Here is a 16904-nt window from a genome sequence, read left to right as displayed (position 1 = left end):
AGAGGCTGAGTTGTGATTTTGTTTGACTTTAACACTGTGCGTGCAGGACAGAGGTTAAATACAAAAAGAGGCTTTATCAGCGATGGCACACCTCCGACATCTCCATGGCCAGCTCTAGAAGTTCTGCTGTATCCTTACAAGAGGAGCCGCAGAGATGACAGTCCAGTTCCAGCTTGCAGCTCCAGCAGTCCAATCCCTGCTGGTCCTTCTCACTGGATGCCTTGATGTATTTGAATGAGGGGAAACAACAGCTCACAGCCCTCTCACATGTATCCGGTAGCAGGACCAGTAACTCATAGAAACGACAATATAGACAAGTGAGCAGAAGTCCTGCGCAGTCATCTGGTGGAAGGTAGAATAAAAGAAGATCAAAACTGGGAGTAAAATGTGAATTTTTCATTGTGAAATTATACCCACTCAAAGTAACATTCAGTGTGACCACAAAGCAACTACACCAACTCATAATCTTGTTGATGTTGTAACAACACTGATCAGCCTTGATAATGTCGTGTTAATCATTAACAATAGCTCAGAGAAGTAAAACAATACCTCCAGTGTCTGGCTGGTATGAGTCATCAGAAGAAAAATGACTGCTGTTGTTCTTAAACTTGTCAGAACACATTGAGAAACTGGATCCACCCCATTCACTGCCACCCAGGGCATCATGGGAGGTGGAATCAAGGTCCGGCTTGTCTGATTCTTGCTCTGAGATGGTGCTCAGTCTGCGTGCCTCACTGACCAACTTGCCCATCATCTTTCTAGGTGGATTGCCTGTTACTGGCTTGGGGATGCTCCCTTTAAAAGAATGAAGCAAGCAATAGAGGGATGATTTTGCACTTCAATGAATTACACCTATATTTCTCATATGCGCTGGTTCAACACGTAGCTCAGTCTCTGTTTGAGTTACCCCTGTTCTAATCATGCAGTATGTCAGGGAGGTGAGACTTGTGTGTCATGTAGTGAACTGGCTCAATAACATTTCAGCAAGGAGAGAGTATTGATTTGCAAGCTTTTGTTTGGATCTGTGTATCCTGTGTTGAATAGAGCTGAAGAAAATATATACTGTGCGAACTAACACTTAGCATGAACTACATCAGTATCATTGATAAATCACTGAACTATTTTTAACCTGACTTTTCATACAGTTAACATGAACTTAATCCCAGATGTAATTAATCATATCAGACAAAGTAAACTGAGTAATCATACTAGTTTCTCAAGCTGGATCATTGTTAAATCACTGTACCATTTTTAACTTCACTTTTTATGCAGTTAATATGAACCTATCCCAGCAGTATTTAACCATATAAGACATAAAGTAAACTGAGTTAACATACCATCAAAGTCCTTTAGTTTTTCAATCTGGATACAATCCTGATCATTCAGAGGAGACTTTGAGGGAGCTGACATCTTATGCAGCGCAAATTGGAGAGAATAAACAAGCAGAGAAAAATGCAAAGCACTTTTGAATAATAACTTTAAAACAGCCTAAATAACCTCTCCAACCAAGACTATAACAATAAATGTTTATTGCAACATCCTGTTTTTTTGAATTTTGTATAAGTATAATAAATCATGCAAGAAATACTTATATACTCCTTAAATTAGACTAACATGGCCCCTTAATGAATTGCTTTAAAGATTACCTGTCTGTACTGGTAAATAATCCAACAGAGTAAAACCGTAGCATCTGCAACCTCTTTGAGTTTGAGCTCAAGTACCTCCCATCATTGTGCACACACCCAAATTGTGAGCACACTCCACATCGATCAATACTCGCCAATTAGGGAGAACTGCAAATCTGTGAAGGCATAATGCATGTAGGATCCACTCAATTATGGCATCAATATAAAAGCTCTGTCAGGCAAAGCCACTTATCAAATACGTATATTTAGCATCATGAGACAGACAAGACTAAATAAAATGATCTTACCACAATTTATTATCTTGTCTAAATCAGCGCTTGTAACGGCACACTGGGTTTGTAAACCGCTTGTTTTTCCACATCTGCTGACCGTACACATGTGGTTTTATGATGCTAAAATGGACATACCACAATACCGCAGTGGAAAGACCATTTGCTTTCCACCATTACCTTCCATTAAGAAGTCATTACTGTTGACTGAGAGAAGTGGAGCTTGTTGTCAAAACTGCACCAGGCCCTATTTTCATCTCGAGAATGACGAATGCGTAAAGCCGAGGCAATCATTAAGCTAGATGAAAGACACACACAGTATCCACATTTATCATGAGGAATTTATTATTTATAGAGATGCATTGGTTTACAATAATGGTAAATCTATAGGTCTACTCTTACAAGCTCAATTAGAGCAAATTCAGCAATGTTTGTGGTGGGGGGTGAAAAAGACCAACAAGTATAAAGAAGTCACACATTCTTTTGATCAGTTGATTATACCTTAAATACAAATATATCAGATCATGTTGGCAGTGAACATTTTACATTTTGAATTTTTTAAAGCAACATTTTTACTTCCTCTACAAAGTTTTATATATTATAACTAAAATAAAAAAGAAGAAAAATCAGGTAGTGTGGCCCTAACATAGCATAAAGTAGCTACACAGAGGGGGGAAAATTTCATTGTGAAGTGCTAACTATTGATGTTCCCTTTGCTTTGGCTTCTCTGCTCATCATGGTCCTTCTGTATACAGATATAAAATAAGATAAATCATGAACAGTTTCACATATGTGTTTTTGTGATCTCACTCTACTGTACAGAAAGAATTAAAAGCTAGATTAAAGAACAAAAAAAAAGACTGCTGATAAATAAATTAAAAATCCTCAAGAAGAGTGTTTGGTTATGTAGATGAAGCTGTTGTTTTTGGAATCTTTTCAAAGTCACACAGGCTGTGAGCGAGGCGGACTCGAATCTGACAACTTGGACCTCACAGTCAGAGAGAAGGCACACGATCGAGATGAAGGCTGGGCCTCTCCGGGCTGCTGTTGTCTTCATCGTGGTTCATCTCTGGGCTGTGGCCGTGCTCGTCTGTGCTCTCTGGAGATTCATAGGGATAGTTTTCACATATCTCCTCATCCTCCTGCTCCTCTTTGATGCTGGTTTTGATAAACAGACAGAGAAAAAACAACAACACATAATTAGGACTTGTGATCACATAATTACATTAAATCACAGCTGAGTCAAATACACTGGAGGTCGGGGAATGAAACGGGCCCATTTCGGTGCCCGGAGCTGGCACTTACAAAGCTTGGGGAGGGGACTGCGTCGCACTGCTGTCACTTTGGTATCCAGATCCATTGGCGAGGGCTCCATTCATCTGCTCCTGGAGAACGTGAGGCAGGGAGTGTAATGGGATGCTGCCCATAGTGGCTGGGTTGTAGAACGAGTTGTTGCAGTCCAGACCACCACTCTGAAAAAAAGAAGTAACATTCTCAGTTGTCACTAATATCAACATGTAATAAACTGAGTGGTTAACATTTTCAGGCTGTTGCAATATATAGTACTGGAGCACAATAAAGTGTGACACATTACTGCCATCCTTCATCATTGTCAGTCCACTGCAACAGACTCATTTTATTCATAATGTATTATTCAGACATAGAGCTTCAAATAGTAGATTTGTCTTACCTGAGGAGCAGACCCAGGATAGCTCTGACGGTTCTGAGAGTTCTTCAGCAGAGATCTGCAGAGAAAACAGAAGGTTATATTTATATAGTGTCAACATCTGTAAGACCTGAGGTAAGCATTATACGTTAGTGCTGACTTCATACTAAGTACAGAATTTGATGCACTTGAGATTGGCTTTTTGCTAAATCCCTTTTCCGAACAGCAATTGTCCAATCATATCTTAGCAACCATAACAAGGCAAAACAGGCCTGTCAGACTTTGTTAAACAGTGGGCATGGGGCTGCAGTGACAGTTATACTGTTTCTAAAGAGTTTTCAGGGGTGGTGCCTTTTTTTAACCTTTTAAAAACCAAAAGCAGAAGAGTACAAGTGTGAGTAACAGAAGAATACAGTGTGATTATCGGCGGTAACAGAAGCTACAGATCTTAGCCTGTCTTGCTTGAGCAAGTCCAGCCAAATTCACCAAATGCACTGGCATGTGCAGATGTGCAGTGTTAAAGGTGAAACATACCCTTCAAAAATATGAACAATACAAGATAAATCAGTTTGCCAATCAGACAAACAGGGTCATGTTAGAGTTAATTAACAGTCTGATCGTACATTTTTCTTTCTCACATTTTTCTTTCTTTTCTTTACAAAACTATGACTAACATGCCTGCCACATGGATCATCAACTTGTCAAGACGTGAATGTCAGCCTTTTAGCAAAGGATATTAAAAAGTCAGCTGGATACAGTGTTTCCACCAAGACATGGTGCCAATGTGCAAATAGTATGTGCAGTGCAGTTTCAAACTGCTGGCATCAAGAGTAACTAAAAATATAGACACTGTCTGTATAGCACAATCTATACAAATGAGTCATCATCTCAAGACATTTTTGACCAATTGCTGACAGTGGGGAAAAAAAGTGTGGAAGTTAAGCTTGCAGGTTTGTGCAAACTGCAACAAATGCGGCACTTAATGTTGTTAGCAAAGCCCTGCATTTGCTTGTGCGAACTCGCCAAATTGGATTTTGTCAGTAGCACACTTAAAGCCTTTAAAACTCAAAAGACTTGTTTACAGTGTATCTAATGTGTGCACTTATGAGGTGGAGCTTAAAAGGTCAAGTACGCTGATGTAAAGCGTCTCACTTCCAGCAATATGTGAAAACACAAAAGCCTGCATGTTAAAAGTACACCTACCCATTACCAGCAGTCTTTTGAGGCCTTCTTCTGTGGAACTCAATCTCATCTACTGTCCACACGGCTCCCTTCACATTTTCCAACCGTACAAAGCATTTATGGAGGCTGAGATTATGTCTGACAGCATTCTGGAAGATTAAAGAATAGAATAAATTAGGATCTCATCAAGTATAAAATTAGTAATAACCTTGTTGCATTGAAATGTGAATACAATCATGTGTTTCTCTAGACCTTTTCCCTGTTTCATATATTAATAGCCAATGACATTTAACGTGTAACCGAGTCAATACCTTCCAAGTTGCTGCATTGCGTCTGAAATATGCAAAGTTTCTTGTGAACCAGTTGTAGATTTCATTTAATGTCAGCTGATTGCGAGGGGATTCAAATATCGCCTGAAAGAGATGAAAGCGGAGAAGAAGAATAAAAACAAATGTGGATCTGCTTCATTTTGCCTCGGAAAGCCAGGGTTGTCATGCAAAAAAGTACATTCATATTGTCATCGATATTTTTGTAGCTGTGTAAAATAAGCGAAGGACACGTTACCTGTCTTATGAGAGAGGCATATGTAAATGGAGGTCTAACTTCTGTGCTCAAGTAGAACTCCTTATTATCAATTATATCTGTGGGAAGACAACAATGAGCCATTTTATTACATACACATGCACAGTAAAATACAGGATATAAAGAAGAAACATTGAACTAATATTTAAAAAAATCATACACAAGAATTATGAATAAGAACTAAATATATGACTTGCGTGCCTCTTTTAATATTTTAGTTTCGGGTTGGGTTCTTATACTACCTTTTATGCACTCCTGCTCAAACAGGTGTGTTTGTTTGACACATAGTTTGGAGGTTTGCATGTCGGCACCTCTGTGAGCCGCTATGAGCTACTGTAAACACAAACTATGTCGCTATGAAATTATGCTTAAGTGTATCTTAGTAGAAGCATGTTGCAGCCTGAACCGGCGATGAACAGTTCTCTATTAATTAACGTCTAATTCATGATTTCACAGTTACCTTGGCTCACAGACCGGCTATACCGCCTCCGTACAGGGGTTCCAGTGAACATGCTATTGGGAGTGAGGACTGAAGGGGATTCAGACAGCGGCGTCAGGGGTGTGGATGGTGCCGTGGCACTCTGAGACAGGCTCATAGGAGGAGGGCCTTTGGGCAATGTTGCCTGGGAGAAGGATACATTAGATGCTAGATTCACCTGAAAGAAAAAAGAACAAAAAAACAGAGGAGTCAGGAGTGCGTCAGTGTAACTACAAGCAAAGCAATATTTATTTTAATTGAAGGAAACAGTCATGGCAGGTACTTACAGGCTGTGCTGCGGGTTTGGGTTCAGAGGACTTCAGATGAGCCATCATTGCTTGCAGTCGCTCTTTGTCCTTCTTCAGCTGTGTTAGGACCAAAATAGAAATTGAGAGGTGGTGAATTCACGGCTTGAGTTAAATGACATTCGGTGTGAGAACGACGTCTTTCCTGGCATCCTGAGATGTGTAATTATCTAAAGACATCACTTCTGTTTGCAGCCCTGGTGTGAAAACACAACACCACTGCACACATTTAATAGGCATTCTTTTTTTTTTTCTTTTCTGAAAACTCTTTGAAAGCTTTTCCCTTTCAAAGAGTTTTCAGACAGGAAAGAGGACAGGATGCCTCACTCTGCCAAGCAATTTCTCTTTGGGACAGCACACTGATGTTGATTAATCAACAGTTGGTTGTCTGATTAAAAAATAAGAAAATAAATCGAACGCATACCTGCAGTTCCAGCTGCTGAACCACCTGCATCTGCACACGACACTGTGCTGTGCTCTTGTCATCGAGTGTATGTTCACTGTTCAAATGTCTGCAAACAAATAAATTCAAAGTCATGACATGCTTTAGGAACACCACATGCTTTGCAGAGACCTGTTTCACAAAAGCCACTCATGAACATTGCTTACATTCAGATCGGGCAGAGTCCTACAGTTCTCTTGTGTGCTCATGCATAGTTTACAAGTTTGGTGTTGTAAAGGTGTCAAAATGAACACGACTGGAAATGATCTCATGTTGCAAGTTGCAGTTTGCATGTTGATCATTTGTTGAAATAGAGGCTGACATACTACAGTCATCTAAACAACAAAAATAAACACACAATCAGGGGGAAATAATATTTATACAATGATATAAATGACTTCCCAATGTAGATGTACAGCAAACTCCTGTTCTTATACTGATAGTGAGCTCTCATTACATGAGAAATGTTTATTGCCGAGTAGGTTTGCACATACAGGGAATTTGCCTCGGTGCTGTGGTGCATAGCAGTCAAAAATATACAAAATTAAATAATTCTGGATAATATAAAAAGAGAAAAACAATAAACAAAAAAAATCTGTAAAATACTATGAGAACAGCTGTTAATTAAAGAGAATTAAATTAAATGTACAAATATCTTCTACATAATGCGAAATACAGAAAAAAAGTCTTTCCTGTATACAGTCTCTATCTTTAGATGTATGCAAGGTTTCACTACTCACTTGAGAAATGCCTGAAAGTCTCCAAAGACAGTCTCACAGCCAGGCCATTTACACATGCCATTTCCATACAGAGGATGGCTATTTGGTGTGTTTTCATCCAGTGATGCACTGCAACGAGTACAAGTAATGGACTGTTAATGACACATCTCTGAATCTGAAACGTGATGGCACAACCAGAGGATGGAAGAGGATGTATAGAGGATTTGTGAAGCACCTTTCTTTCCTCTTTATGAGAGTGTGATGACCATTTATGGTAGACAGTAGACTGGAAGACTCTCTGGTGTCCCCGCCAGTGGACAGGATGCTACTGTTCTCACAGCCTGAAATTGCACATATACACTAGAGATAAGCTGTTGTGTCATACTATAGTGGGATTTAATTCCCTGTGCATGAGGAAGCACCTAATTACATTAACTCTTGCATCAGTGTTTGCACCTGAAAGTATTTGCTCTACAAAAATGCAATAAAAACCACAGGAGAGCATACCTGGGACTGTGATGGGGCTGGTGGGAAGGACAGACAGCAGGCCTTGCCTCTGCAGGTTGAGCAGATGTTGCTGCTGCACCTGAAGGAGCTGCTGCTGGATGGCAATCTGCTGAGATGTGAGCTGTGTCAGAAAGAAAAGCCAAACATCAATGAGTGACTGCCTTCCTTGTTTTTCATACCTAATACAGTTTATTCTGGGTCATGTCAACAGTTCGGTTTAGGAAAGAAATCTTCATCTAATATGGATTTACTCTTTCATAAGATAGAGGAGTAAAATATTGTGTAGGCTTGAAAATGCAACCCACGCACACACTCTCTCACACACACGCACACACACCATAAAACCATAAAGTCGAGTGCTGTCAATAACCTTGCTCACAATGGCAATCAAATCAGCATGTGTTAGCCATTTAAGATGAAAAAGCAAACAACTATTTGAGCCGTGACACAGGTCTGAGGCTGTTTATTTTTAGGATAATATTCTCGGTTGTAAAACATTGTGGGGAGCAGCACTTCCAGTTTTTCCTTCATTTTGCTTGTAAACAACGAACCTAACAGAAGAAATGCCCAGTTGTGTTTTCATCAAAATTACGCAGAGCACATTTGGAACGCAACAAAATATTCTCAGAATTTCCTGCCTTGTGCACTCAGAGAAGTGCCTGCTCGGGTTATGAATTTCATGTTAAGGCTGCAAGTGGACGACGGATTTCAGAACACACTGAGACAGGAAATCATTACAAATAAGCACATCCAACCTATAAAAACAGCTCCTGTGTAAGCCAGATCTGAGAAAGCGGTTATAGTTTCACCCTAAAATGCATTCTGTGTATGAATTACACGCCATGAAAAGCCTGGATGTGTTTACTCCTTGTCTTCTAAGGGAAATGATATGTCACACTTAGTGTAATGAGTAACTGTTTATAATTATTATTATGAGTATTATGATTATTATGAGTCTTCAGTCATTTAGCCCTTAGTGCTACTGAAGTGTATCAGACTTGTCCCTAATACTGGAAATTACTATCCTTGTTGCAAAATAAATATGGTTATAATAATTAAATATAAGTGAAATTATCTGAATATTGCTATGATAAATAAAGATTACCTCTTGGCTAACAATCCCGGCATTCTTCTGTTGTAGCAGCTGCAGACTTAGCTGCTCTTGCTGATTCTTGAAGACCTCTTGTATTTGTTGCTGCAGACACGTTGGTGAAATTTGAGTTAAACAAAAAAAAATCTGGTCAATGTAAACAACAACAAACACATAAGTCCTCTTACAATACATTACCTGGTGTAACATGAGTGCTTTCTGCTGCTGGAGCAGGGCTTGGAGCTGCTGGGGATTGAGAATCTGTTGTTGTGATGTTTGCTGCAGCTGCTGTGGAGCCTCGGCTGGTGGGGTCATCATAGACAACGACAATGGAACCTGCAACATCCAAACATCATAACATGTCAGTTAAATCAATACCACAAAAACAGAGATAACACCGCAAAAGCCAAGTCTGTCACAGGAGAAAATTTAACAGACTTTTCTGGGTACGTGTATGTGTGTTCTCGCTACTTCCATCCAATCTACTGTATAGACGCAATTCTTGTGCACACAATCAGTACATTTACATATCAACAAGGAACCATATCTCTTTTATCAGGGTGAGGGATAACAGCATAGATAGACTTCAGCTGTCTTGGTCGTGTAAACTTGGTAACCTAGTTGCTAACAGAAGTTTCACAGTGGCAGCAGGGTGGCAGGATGAAAAGAAATTACTTGCAGGGATGCCCCCTCGTATCCAAAATAATTAAAATTCAAAGTCGGGCTAAAAGTGAAATTGAAATAGACGAGTCTGAGTAAGTTTCAACAGCTGAACAGCAGGTTATTTATGAACCCACAGGAAATGGTTTGTGCTGACTTCAGTCTGTTCTCATCTTTGCAATGTGCCGCTGGTCTAAATCATTGTCTATGTATACATATGAATGGCATGTCTCCACTTCCTATTGCTGTGCAAAAGTCAAGCCAAAATATCTCCTATCTCCAGGAGCTGCCATCTTGCTTGTATGACATCATTTGAAGCAAGGCGACAGGAAGGCTGTCTGCGGGACACGCCCTGTCAGCCGCCCCACTGCCTGATGAAGGTTTAAGAGCAGCAGTCACATCAGTTACACCCCCTTTTTATATCTTCAATTAACTCATTAAATAACAAATTTATCCCAAAAAAAACCACTTAACCAGACTGCTTTACCCCAAATAAACCACCCCAACCAACAAGCGTACCACCCTCTTTTTTACATGGTTTCCTCCTGAATTATTTAAACAATACTTGAGCAATCTGAAAGTTTTGATCAAACTTTCTGTAACTTTTGTGTCAGCATGTTAAGAAGTACCTAAAAGGATAGATGCCATATTTGGGATTTTTATTTACGTGTACTTTGATTTCTTTTAGTTTGGCTCACGTCCCCTTCGCTAACATGGAGAGGGCAGAATTTATTATCTATACTGCCGTCAGCCAGCAGGGGGCGATCAAGATATTCTAGCTTCACTTTTGCGGAGCTGGTCTATCATCCATATTTATTTAAAGTCAATGCTCCAAATACTCTGATATAAAAGAAAGAGAAAACTTACAGCTTTAGTTAAATAATATGGTAGGTGGGTTTACTTAAAAGTGCAAAGTCAAAGGTGTCTTCACACATTTTACAAAAATAAAAATGTATGACCTAAACTGGAGCTGGCCACCAGGGGGCGATCGAGATATTCTGGCTTCACTTTTGCGGAGCCGTTATATCGTCCATATTTATATAAAGTCAATGGCCCAAATATTCTGACATAAAGTAAAAAGAAAAGTTACAGCTTTAGTTAAATATGGTGTCTGAACATAGTATAAGGTTTCTTAACACACTTTACAAAAATAAATATATAGTGTAAAAGCAGACATGTATGTTTATTGTGAGGAGAGATCTATTTACTGAGCAACTGTGTGTAAATGTAAATGTTGCAATAATCAATTTAATTGATTCCCTGCCTTTTTTTCCCTCCTCTGGTTTTTCCCTGTGACTGAACTCCTACGCCTCTTTCTCAAAAGATAAATAAGAACATATAGTCACTCACAGCACTGCTTGATAATTATTCCCCTAACTCACTTGTCAGTCTCTCAAGCCTTGACCTTTGCTCTAGAGCCATTTTCAGCTAAAAATAAACCAAAAAACAACAACAACAAGTAAACAACAACATCAGCAGATGGCTTGAGGGAATTAAATTCCAACCAAAAAAAACGACAACAACAACCAGCACCACAAAAACAACAACATCCTCTGCTCGGCTTGCAGCAATTACCACACCCCTCCCCCTCACTGTCAAGCCTCACAGCTCAAGGGATGTTTACAGTAAACATAAACACAGTAATCAAAATTGCACAGAGATATAAATAATGAATAAAAAAGCATACAGAGTCTGTTTACAAAAACAGAACTTAAGATTCATATTTTAATTAAGGTCTGAACCACAAACAAACATTTCTCTCCAAGGCACAGTCTGTTTTGAATCAGGTAAATAAACTGACAGTGAATTTCACACAGGCTTTGGGCTAACAATAACAGACGACTGCCTCCTAGTTTGTCCTTTTCTTTCTTTCTTTTTTTTTTTTTTTAAATGAAATTCAATGCTGCAGAGGTGGCCACCAAGGCAAAGAAAACAGGTCTGTCCCACAAACAGAGCCAGTTGGCCCCCTCTCTTTTTTTTTTGTGGACACCATCAACACAACAACAGCCTTTGCCTAATCCCTGTTGCCATGGTAGCCAGCAAGTCCAAACATCTTCTGTTGTTGTTATTGTTGAAAGTCATACCAGTGAGCAACAGAGTGTAAACATTGATCCGTTCCCGCAAGACTGGTCTTGTGAACTCTGAGATGACTGACAGCACACGGAAAAGCTGAAAACTTGCTGAAAAACAAACAATCTGCCTTTCCCCCCTTGTGAGATTGAATATTTGCTCATATGTACTAATGGTTGCAGCCTGTAAAAAATAAGAGTGACATTCACAAAAACACACACACACACATTTGGTGATAAGTGAAGATTCAGGATGATGAAATCTAAAAAATAAATATATATATTAAATTACACAACCACAGAAATATGACACACACACACACACACACACACACACACACACACACACACACACACACACACACACACACACACACACACACACACACACACAAATAGGCACAATACTAACATTTAAAAATTGAGAATAGCCTCCTGCAATGATCTCAGAAAATGTATTAAGAAAATAGTTGGACAAACCTGAGGGTCTCCATTTAAAAGTCTGTCTAGAAACTGAACAAAACAAAAAACAACAACTGCTGCTCAGCGGTAACGTTCAGCCTTTCAAAAAAACCTCAAACAGGGACTCGCTAACCTACATGATTTGAGCATAAACAAAACTCACAATATAACACTCCGCTCTCGCTCTCTCTCTCTCCGCCCAGCATGAGTTTTGCTCTCCCTCCCCTTTCAAACCTTAGCACAACCTCCCCCCTCGCTGAGCGCCCCTTCAGCATAAATATAAAACATGACAGAATGAAGAAGACAGAGAGGGAGAGAGAGGTACCTCAATCATGTAAAAACAAAACCCCACAAAATACTATGTTAAAATAAACCTACAATCTCATTTAGTAATAAATGTCTGCTATCATGACTGCTGACAAAAAAAAGTATATGATGATGTACAGAAACTTGAATGCAACACGACTAATTGTGATTCACACTTGAATGAGGAACTGCATCTGTTGCAAAACACGTTACATTAAGAACAAACATTTACACATTCCCTTATGCAGCTGCACGGCATTGAAACAAAGCAGCAGAAATGCACGCAACAGCAAAAAACATTTAAGCAACTCTGAACACAATGACGTTTGTCTGTGTAGCGTGACGCCATTCAAGCCGAGTACTGACCAAACTGTGTCTGTAGTATCAAAACTAACAGATAACAGTTACTGAATGCAAAATAAATATATAAATCAATGTGTTTTCCATCTATCTATGCATCATACTGTACATTCTTGTCTGTTTTCACCCACTTCTACTCACACACCTGCCTTATATACCGGTGGCTTATGGCTCATGTGTGTCCATGTTTTAAATCAAACATAACCAGAAAATCAAGACTGTGCAAACGTATGTGTTCCCTTGTTTTCAGTTTCACCAGACTTATTAAAATCTTGACTGTTTGAGCAAATGTTGTTGCAAATGACTCATTTAACAATAATACAATATTAAAAACAGTAACAGTAATACTATTTCCACAATTAGTTTCATTTTTGATTCATGTGCTGATTATATTCTTGATTAATCATGGCTTAATCACAATTTCCCAGACCCCAAGACGACATTTTCAAATTACTTTTTTTAGTCTGACTAACAGTCCAAGATGCAAAAACACAAAAAATATGTTTGTAAAAACAGTTAATTTGAGATCATTTGTGAAACAGGAAGCAGAAAAAATTACTCAACCGATTAATAAACAATCAAAATAGTTGCCAATAAATTTTCTGTCTGACTACTAATCAGTGAATTAACTAATCCTTTCAGCTCTGCATGCACAGCGTTTTATAGGTGTAAAAAATGATGCTTGTAAAAACAAACAACCAAACCAAAAAACAAACCAAAAAAAATAATAAAAAATGCTGATGTGTTGAACAGATGCAGCTGGGAATGACTGACCCGGGGTGCCTCTGGAGGAGGAGTCTGGCCGCTCCTCAGTCGACTCTCATTTTCAGAACTATTCCCGTTCTCTGTGTGAATCGCTGTAATGGTGTGACTTATTGGTTCTGACCCAGACTCATGCATCTGGACTTCACTAACCTGAGAAAGGAAATTAGTGTAAATGAAAAACAACCAGATAAAGCTGAACGATAAAAATCCAATACAGACAGACATTGTGGATGATTTTGATAAAGCTGGTACCACACATTGTAATCAGAGGTCCATTGTCTGAGATAATTTTTACAGTTGTAGCTATAAAATGGTCTCTGAAAGTGCTAAATAGTCATTCACCATATGAAAGAAACTTGTTTTTGAATGTTAAAAATGGAAGTTAATAACTGCACTCTTATAGTTGTACCCACCAAGACAAACATTCTCCTCTACAAGTGAGAGAGGAACATGCTAGGTCTATTTGTTGAATAACCAAGTGCTGCCATGACTACTGTAAACACAGGGGCCCTGGGTCCGTATTTATGTGCAAACATATCTTCTTTCTGGAACAATTTACCATTAACCAGGTGGTGCGATAAACGGCTGTGGCAGGTAGTACAATGCACAAGTAGGCTTTTATGTATACAGCTTGGGAGTGTTTGAGTCAAAAGCTAAACAGCATAAACAAAGGTAAACAAAGTGGGCAAAAAATAAAGTGAGCAGATGGAAACCTACACAGAAAGCCTCGAATGAAACAGACCAAACCGCCTCGAGGATAATATTATTTTTAAGGTTTACCCAACGATCAAAAATGCACATCTTGAAATTGTCTGTTCAATCTATCAATCATTTAGGCACCACTGAGAGCCAACTTCACATACAGACTACACCTGACTGATGATCTGATTAGACTACATACACTCAGATGAAATCATGGCAGTTTAGTCAAATAAAAGAAGAAAGAAAAAAATAGAGTTTCCTGCCTTTAAAATGACTAAGAGGTGATGACTGGAGCACAGTGATGTGTCATAGCCAAGTTTGAACTAAAGATGGTGAAAACTGAAGTAATTCCTGCAACTGAGGTTTAAAACCGATCTAATCATAACAGGCAGTTGCTGGTAACGTTTCCACACTGTTTACTTTTGCTTTCAGGATCAGGATTAGTCCTCGAGACAAAGAACAGTGTTTCCTTGTCATTTCTGAAGATGTTGGGGGTGGGAGTGATTTTTGCTGCAAGAGCCAGGCTCAACTACTGGGGCCATTTCACATGATATCCATTAAGAATTATAGATAACAACATATCTAAGATACTATAGTATTATAATAATGGGATAATAGTGCTACAGTACAGCTGTATTAGGGACGGGCTGTGTAATAAGCACAAATGTCTCTTTTTTTACTGTATTTAAAATGCAACACAGGAGCAACTTTCTATAAGTAGAAAAGAATGAAAAGGAAACACTGCAAAGAAAGAGCAAACAACAGACACCCCCTGTTTTAAAGCAGACTTGAAGCACACATAAGCCATTAAAAAGCTTCATCAAAACAGCTATAGTTAACTAATGCCCAAATAGAAAAGCTCATACATCATTAAATACCTATGAATAAATGGGAATTAGTATAAATAAATATATATTTTAACTACTGGATAGGAATGATACAGAAAAATCCACGAGATTATCCACTATTTATCAAAAATACATGTTAGCCTAGTGTTACTTTGTATTACCTTCAACTTTCTCCATGGTTTGGATCTAAGCTGTTGCATTTAATAGTTTATGATGCACTCACTCTTAAAAAAAAAAATCTACGTATCAAGTGTGCAATGTCTTCGTGGCAGTCATTAAAAAAACAACAACCTATGGCTTGACAAGCTCGTTTACATAAAGATTTAACTCTTGTATTGTGATATCTGCTTAATAAATCATGTTTACATAATAACGTTACACCTAAGTTAGCTGACTTTCCAGAGAGCACAGTGCGCACACCCAAACCCATTTATAACCCTCCAATCAACACCTAAAACCCCACACTTTTAAATTAACGTGATGTAATGTAAGCTATGTTTATACGCTGTGATAATACTTATATTATATGTGTTTTTTTATATAACATTATGTGATTTCAGTTAGCTAAACGTATGATGAATGGAGTCGATATCCGTTAACACCAGCCATTGCAGTCTTAAAGGTTTGCGTTGCTGATTTGAACCTTTTAGCTAGATATTAACGGAGAAAACGAGATGTTTAAAAGTTTAATATGTTAACTATAAAAATAACTTAGCGTTGTCTGTTTTCTGTCTTTAATAACATATGTTAGATGGGGCTGAAAAACTGTTTTCAAACCCACCTGGCGGATAGCGTTTAACAGTCCACACAAAAGCTAGCAGCCAGTCCTAACGCTAGCTTACAAGAGACGTTTCTCTCTCACTCTCTCTCTTTTTTTCGTTTTATATCACAATGAATGATGTTAAATTGATAATTCATCTAGCGTGTGTGTTTTTTAGCGAGCTGGTATAATTGACGTTTACTCACCGAATTGTGTACAGGTGGACAATCTTTGACTCGGGGTGGCGGCTGAAGAGTAAACCTCGGAGTGCCTTCCTTGGTAGCGAGCTAGCCACAAGTTGCTAACAGAGGGCGTGGTTTACGTAAAAGTAAACAATGGTGACGTCATGCTCACACGCGGGACTGTTTCAGATCACCTCAAAATGAATCCTACATTAAAATATTTTTACCCAATACCAGGGGCAATCTCAGCACCCCTAAAAATAAATAAATTATTATTGAAATTTTTCCCCCTAAAAATGATTTCATGCAACTTTAATTATTATGCGAGCCTGTCTGTTAGAGATGAGACAAACACCTATGCTACAGTTTCAAATGGTTTTATTTTAACAGGTTTAATGTACTTTGGATAGTTCTGTCATTAATATTGTCTTTCCCTCAGGGGTCATTAACTATCTTAAAGCCCTTTCTGTAGAAGTCTGTCATTGTTTATTCTGAACCATTATTATCATACATTATAGTAGACCACTCTGCTATGTTATTTCTTGTTGTAATTTACGTTATTCACTGAAATGTGGAATTTAGCAGGGTGTTTGAACACTTGCAGGTGATTGTATGTCAAATTCTCATTAGGAGCTGAGCCCCTCTAAAGGTCTGATCCTAGAATCGCCCCTGCCCAATACTAATTATCTGATCGGTAAGTTCATGAATATTTGATATTTCTTGCACCTTTTTGTAAACATTATACAGAAACCATCTCACATCTGTTCTTTGAATGTGAAATATCCAAAAAAAAACCTTTCTGAAGCTGTCAAATTTTACCAATTGTTTCCATTTGAGATCTGTAATGACACCATATACACATTTATTTTAGCCAGATTTTTCCTAATGTGACCCACAGTATTTA

General features: G+C 38.5%; 1 protein-coding gene across 2 annotated transcripts; it reads right to left on the bottom strand.

The window, feature by feature from the left end:
* Positions 1-2451: 2451 nt before the first annotated feature.
* On the bottom strand, positions 2452-16091 carry LOC133988008 (forkhead box protein P1-B-like). 2 transcript variants are annotated; one of them, XM_062427525.1, is made up of 16 exons: positions 16025-16091; positions 13518-13658; positions 9085-9222; positions 8902-8991; positions 7797-7917; positions 7525-7630; positions 7311-7418; positions 6553-6640; positions 6111-6188; positions 5806-6001; positions 5328-5404; positions 5075-5176; positions 4785-4912; positions 3606-3660; positions 3221-3387; positions 2452-3073 (listed from the first exon to the last, which is right to left on the bottom strand). In XM_062427525.1, exons 2-16 carry the CDS (start codon positions 13641-13643, stop codon positions 2911-2913), a joined length of 1743 nt encoding a protein of 580 aa, XP_062283509.1. In that variant the 5' UTR covers positions 13644-13658; positions 16025-16091; the 3' UTR covers positions 2452-2910. The 2 variants fall into 2 exon arrangements, with proteins under 2 accessions (XP_062283509.1, XP_062283508.1); XM_062427524.1 differs by having other exon boundaries at positions 8902-9222.
* Positions 16092-16904: the final 813 nt, after the last annotated feature.

This window comes from Scomber scombrus, chromosome 10 (assembly GCF_963691925.1).
Source record: "Scomber scombrus chromosome 10, fScoSco1.1, whole genome shotgun sequence".
In the NCBI taxonomy this organism is placed as follows: Eukaryota; Metazoa; Chordata; class Actinopteri; order Scombriformes; family Scombridae; genus Scomber; species Scomber scombrus.
The sequence above is the reverse complement of the archived record's forward strand: the minus strand, read 5'-3'. Positions and strand labels throughout refer to the sequence as shown.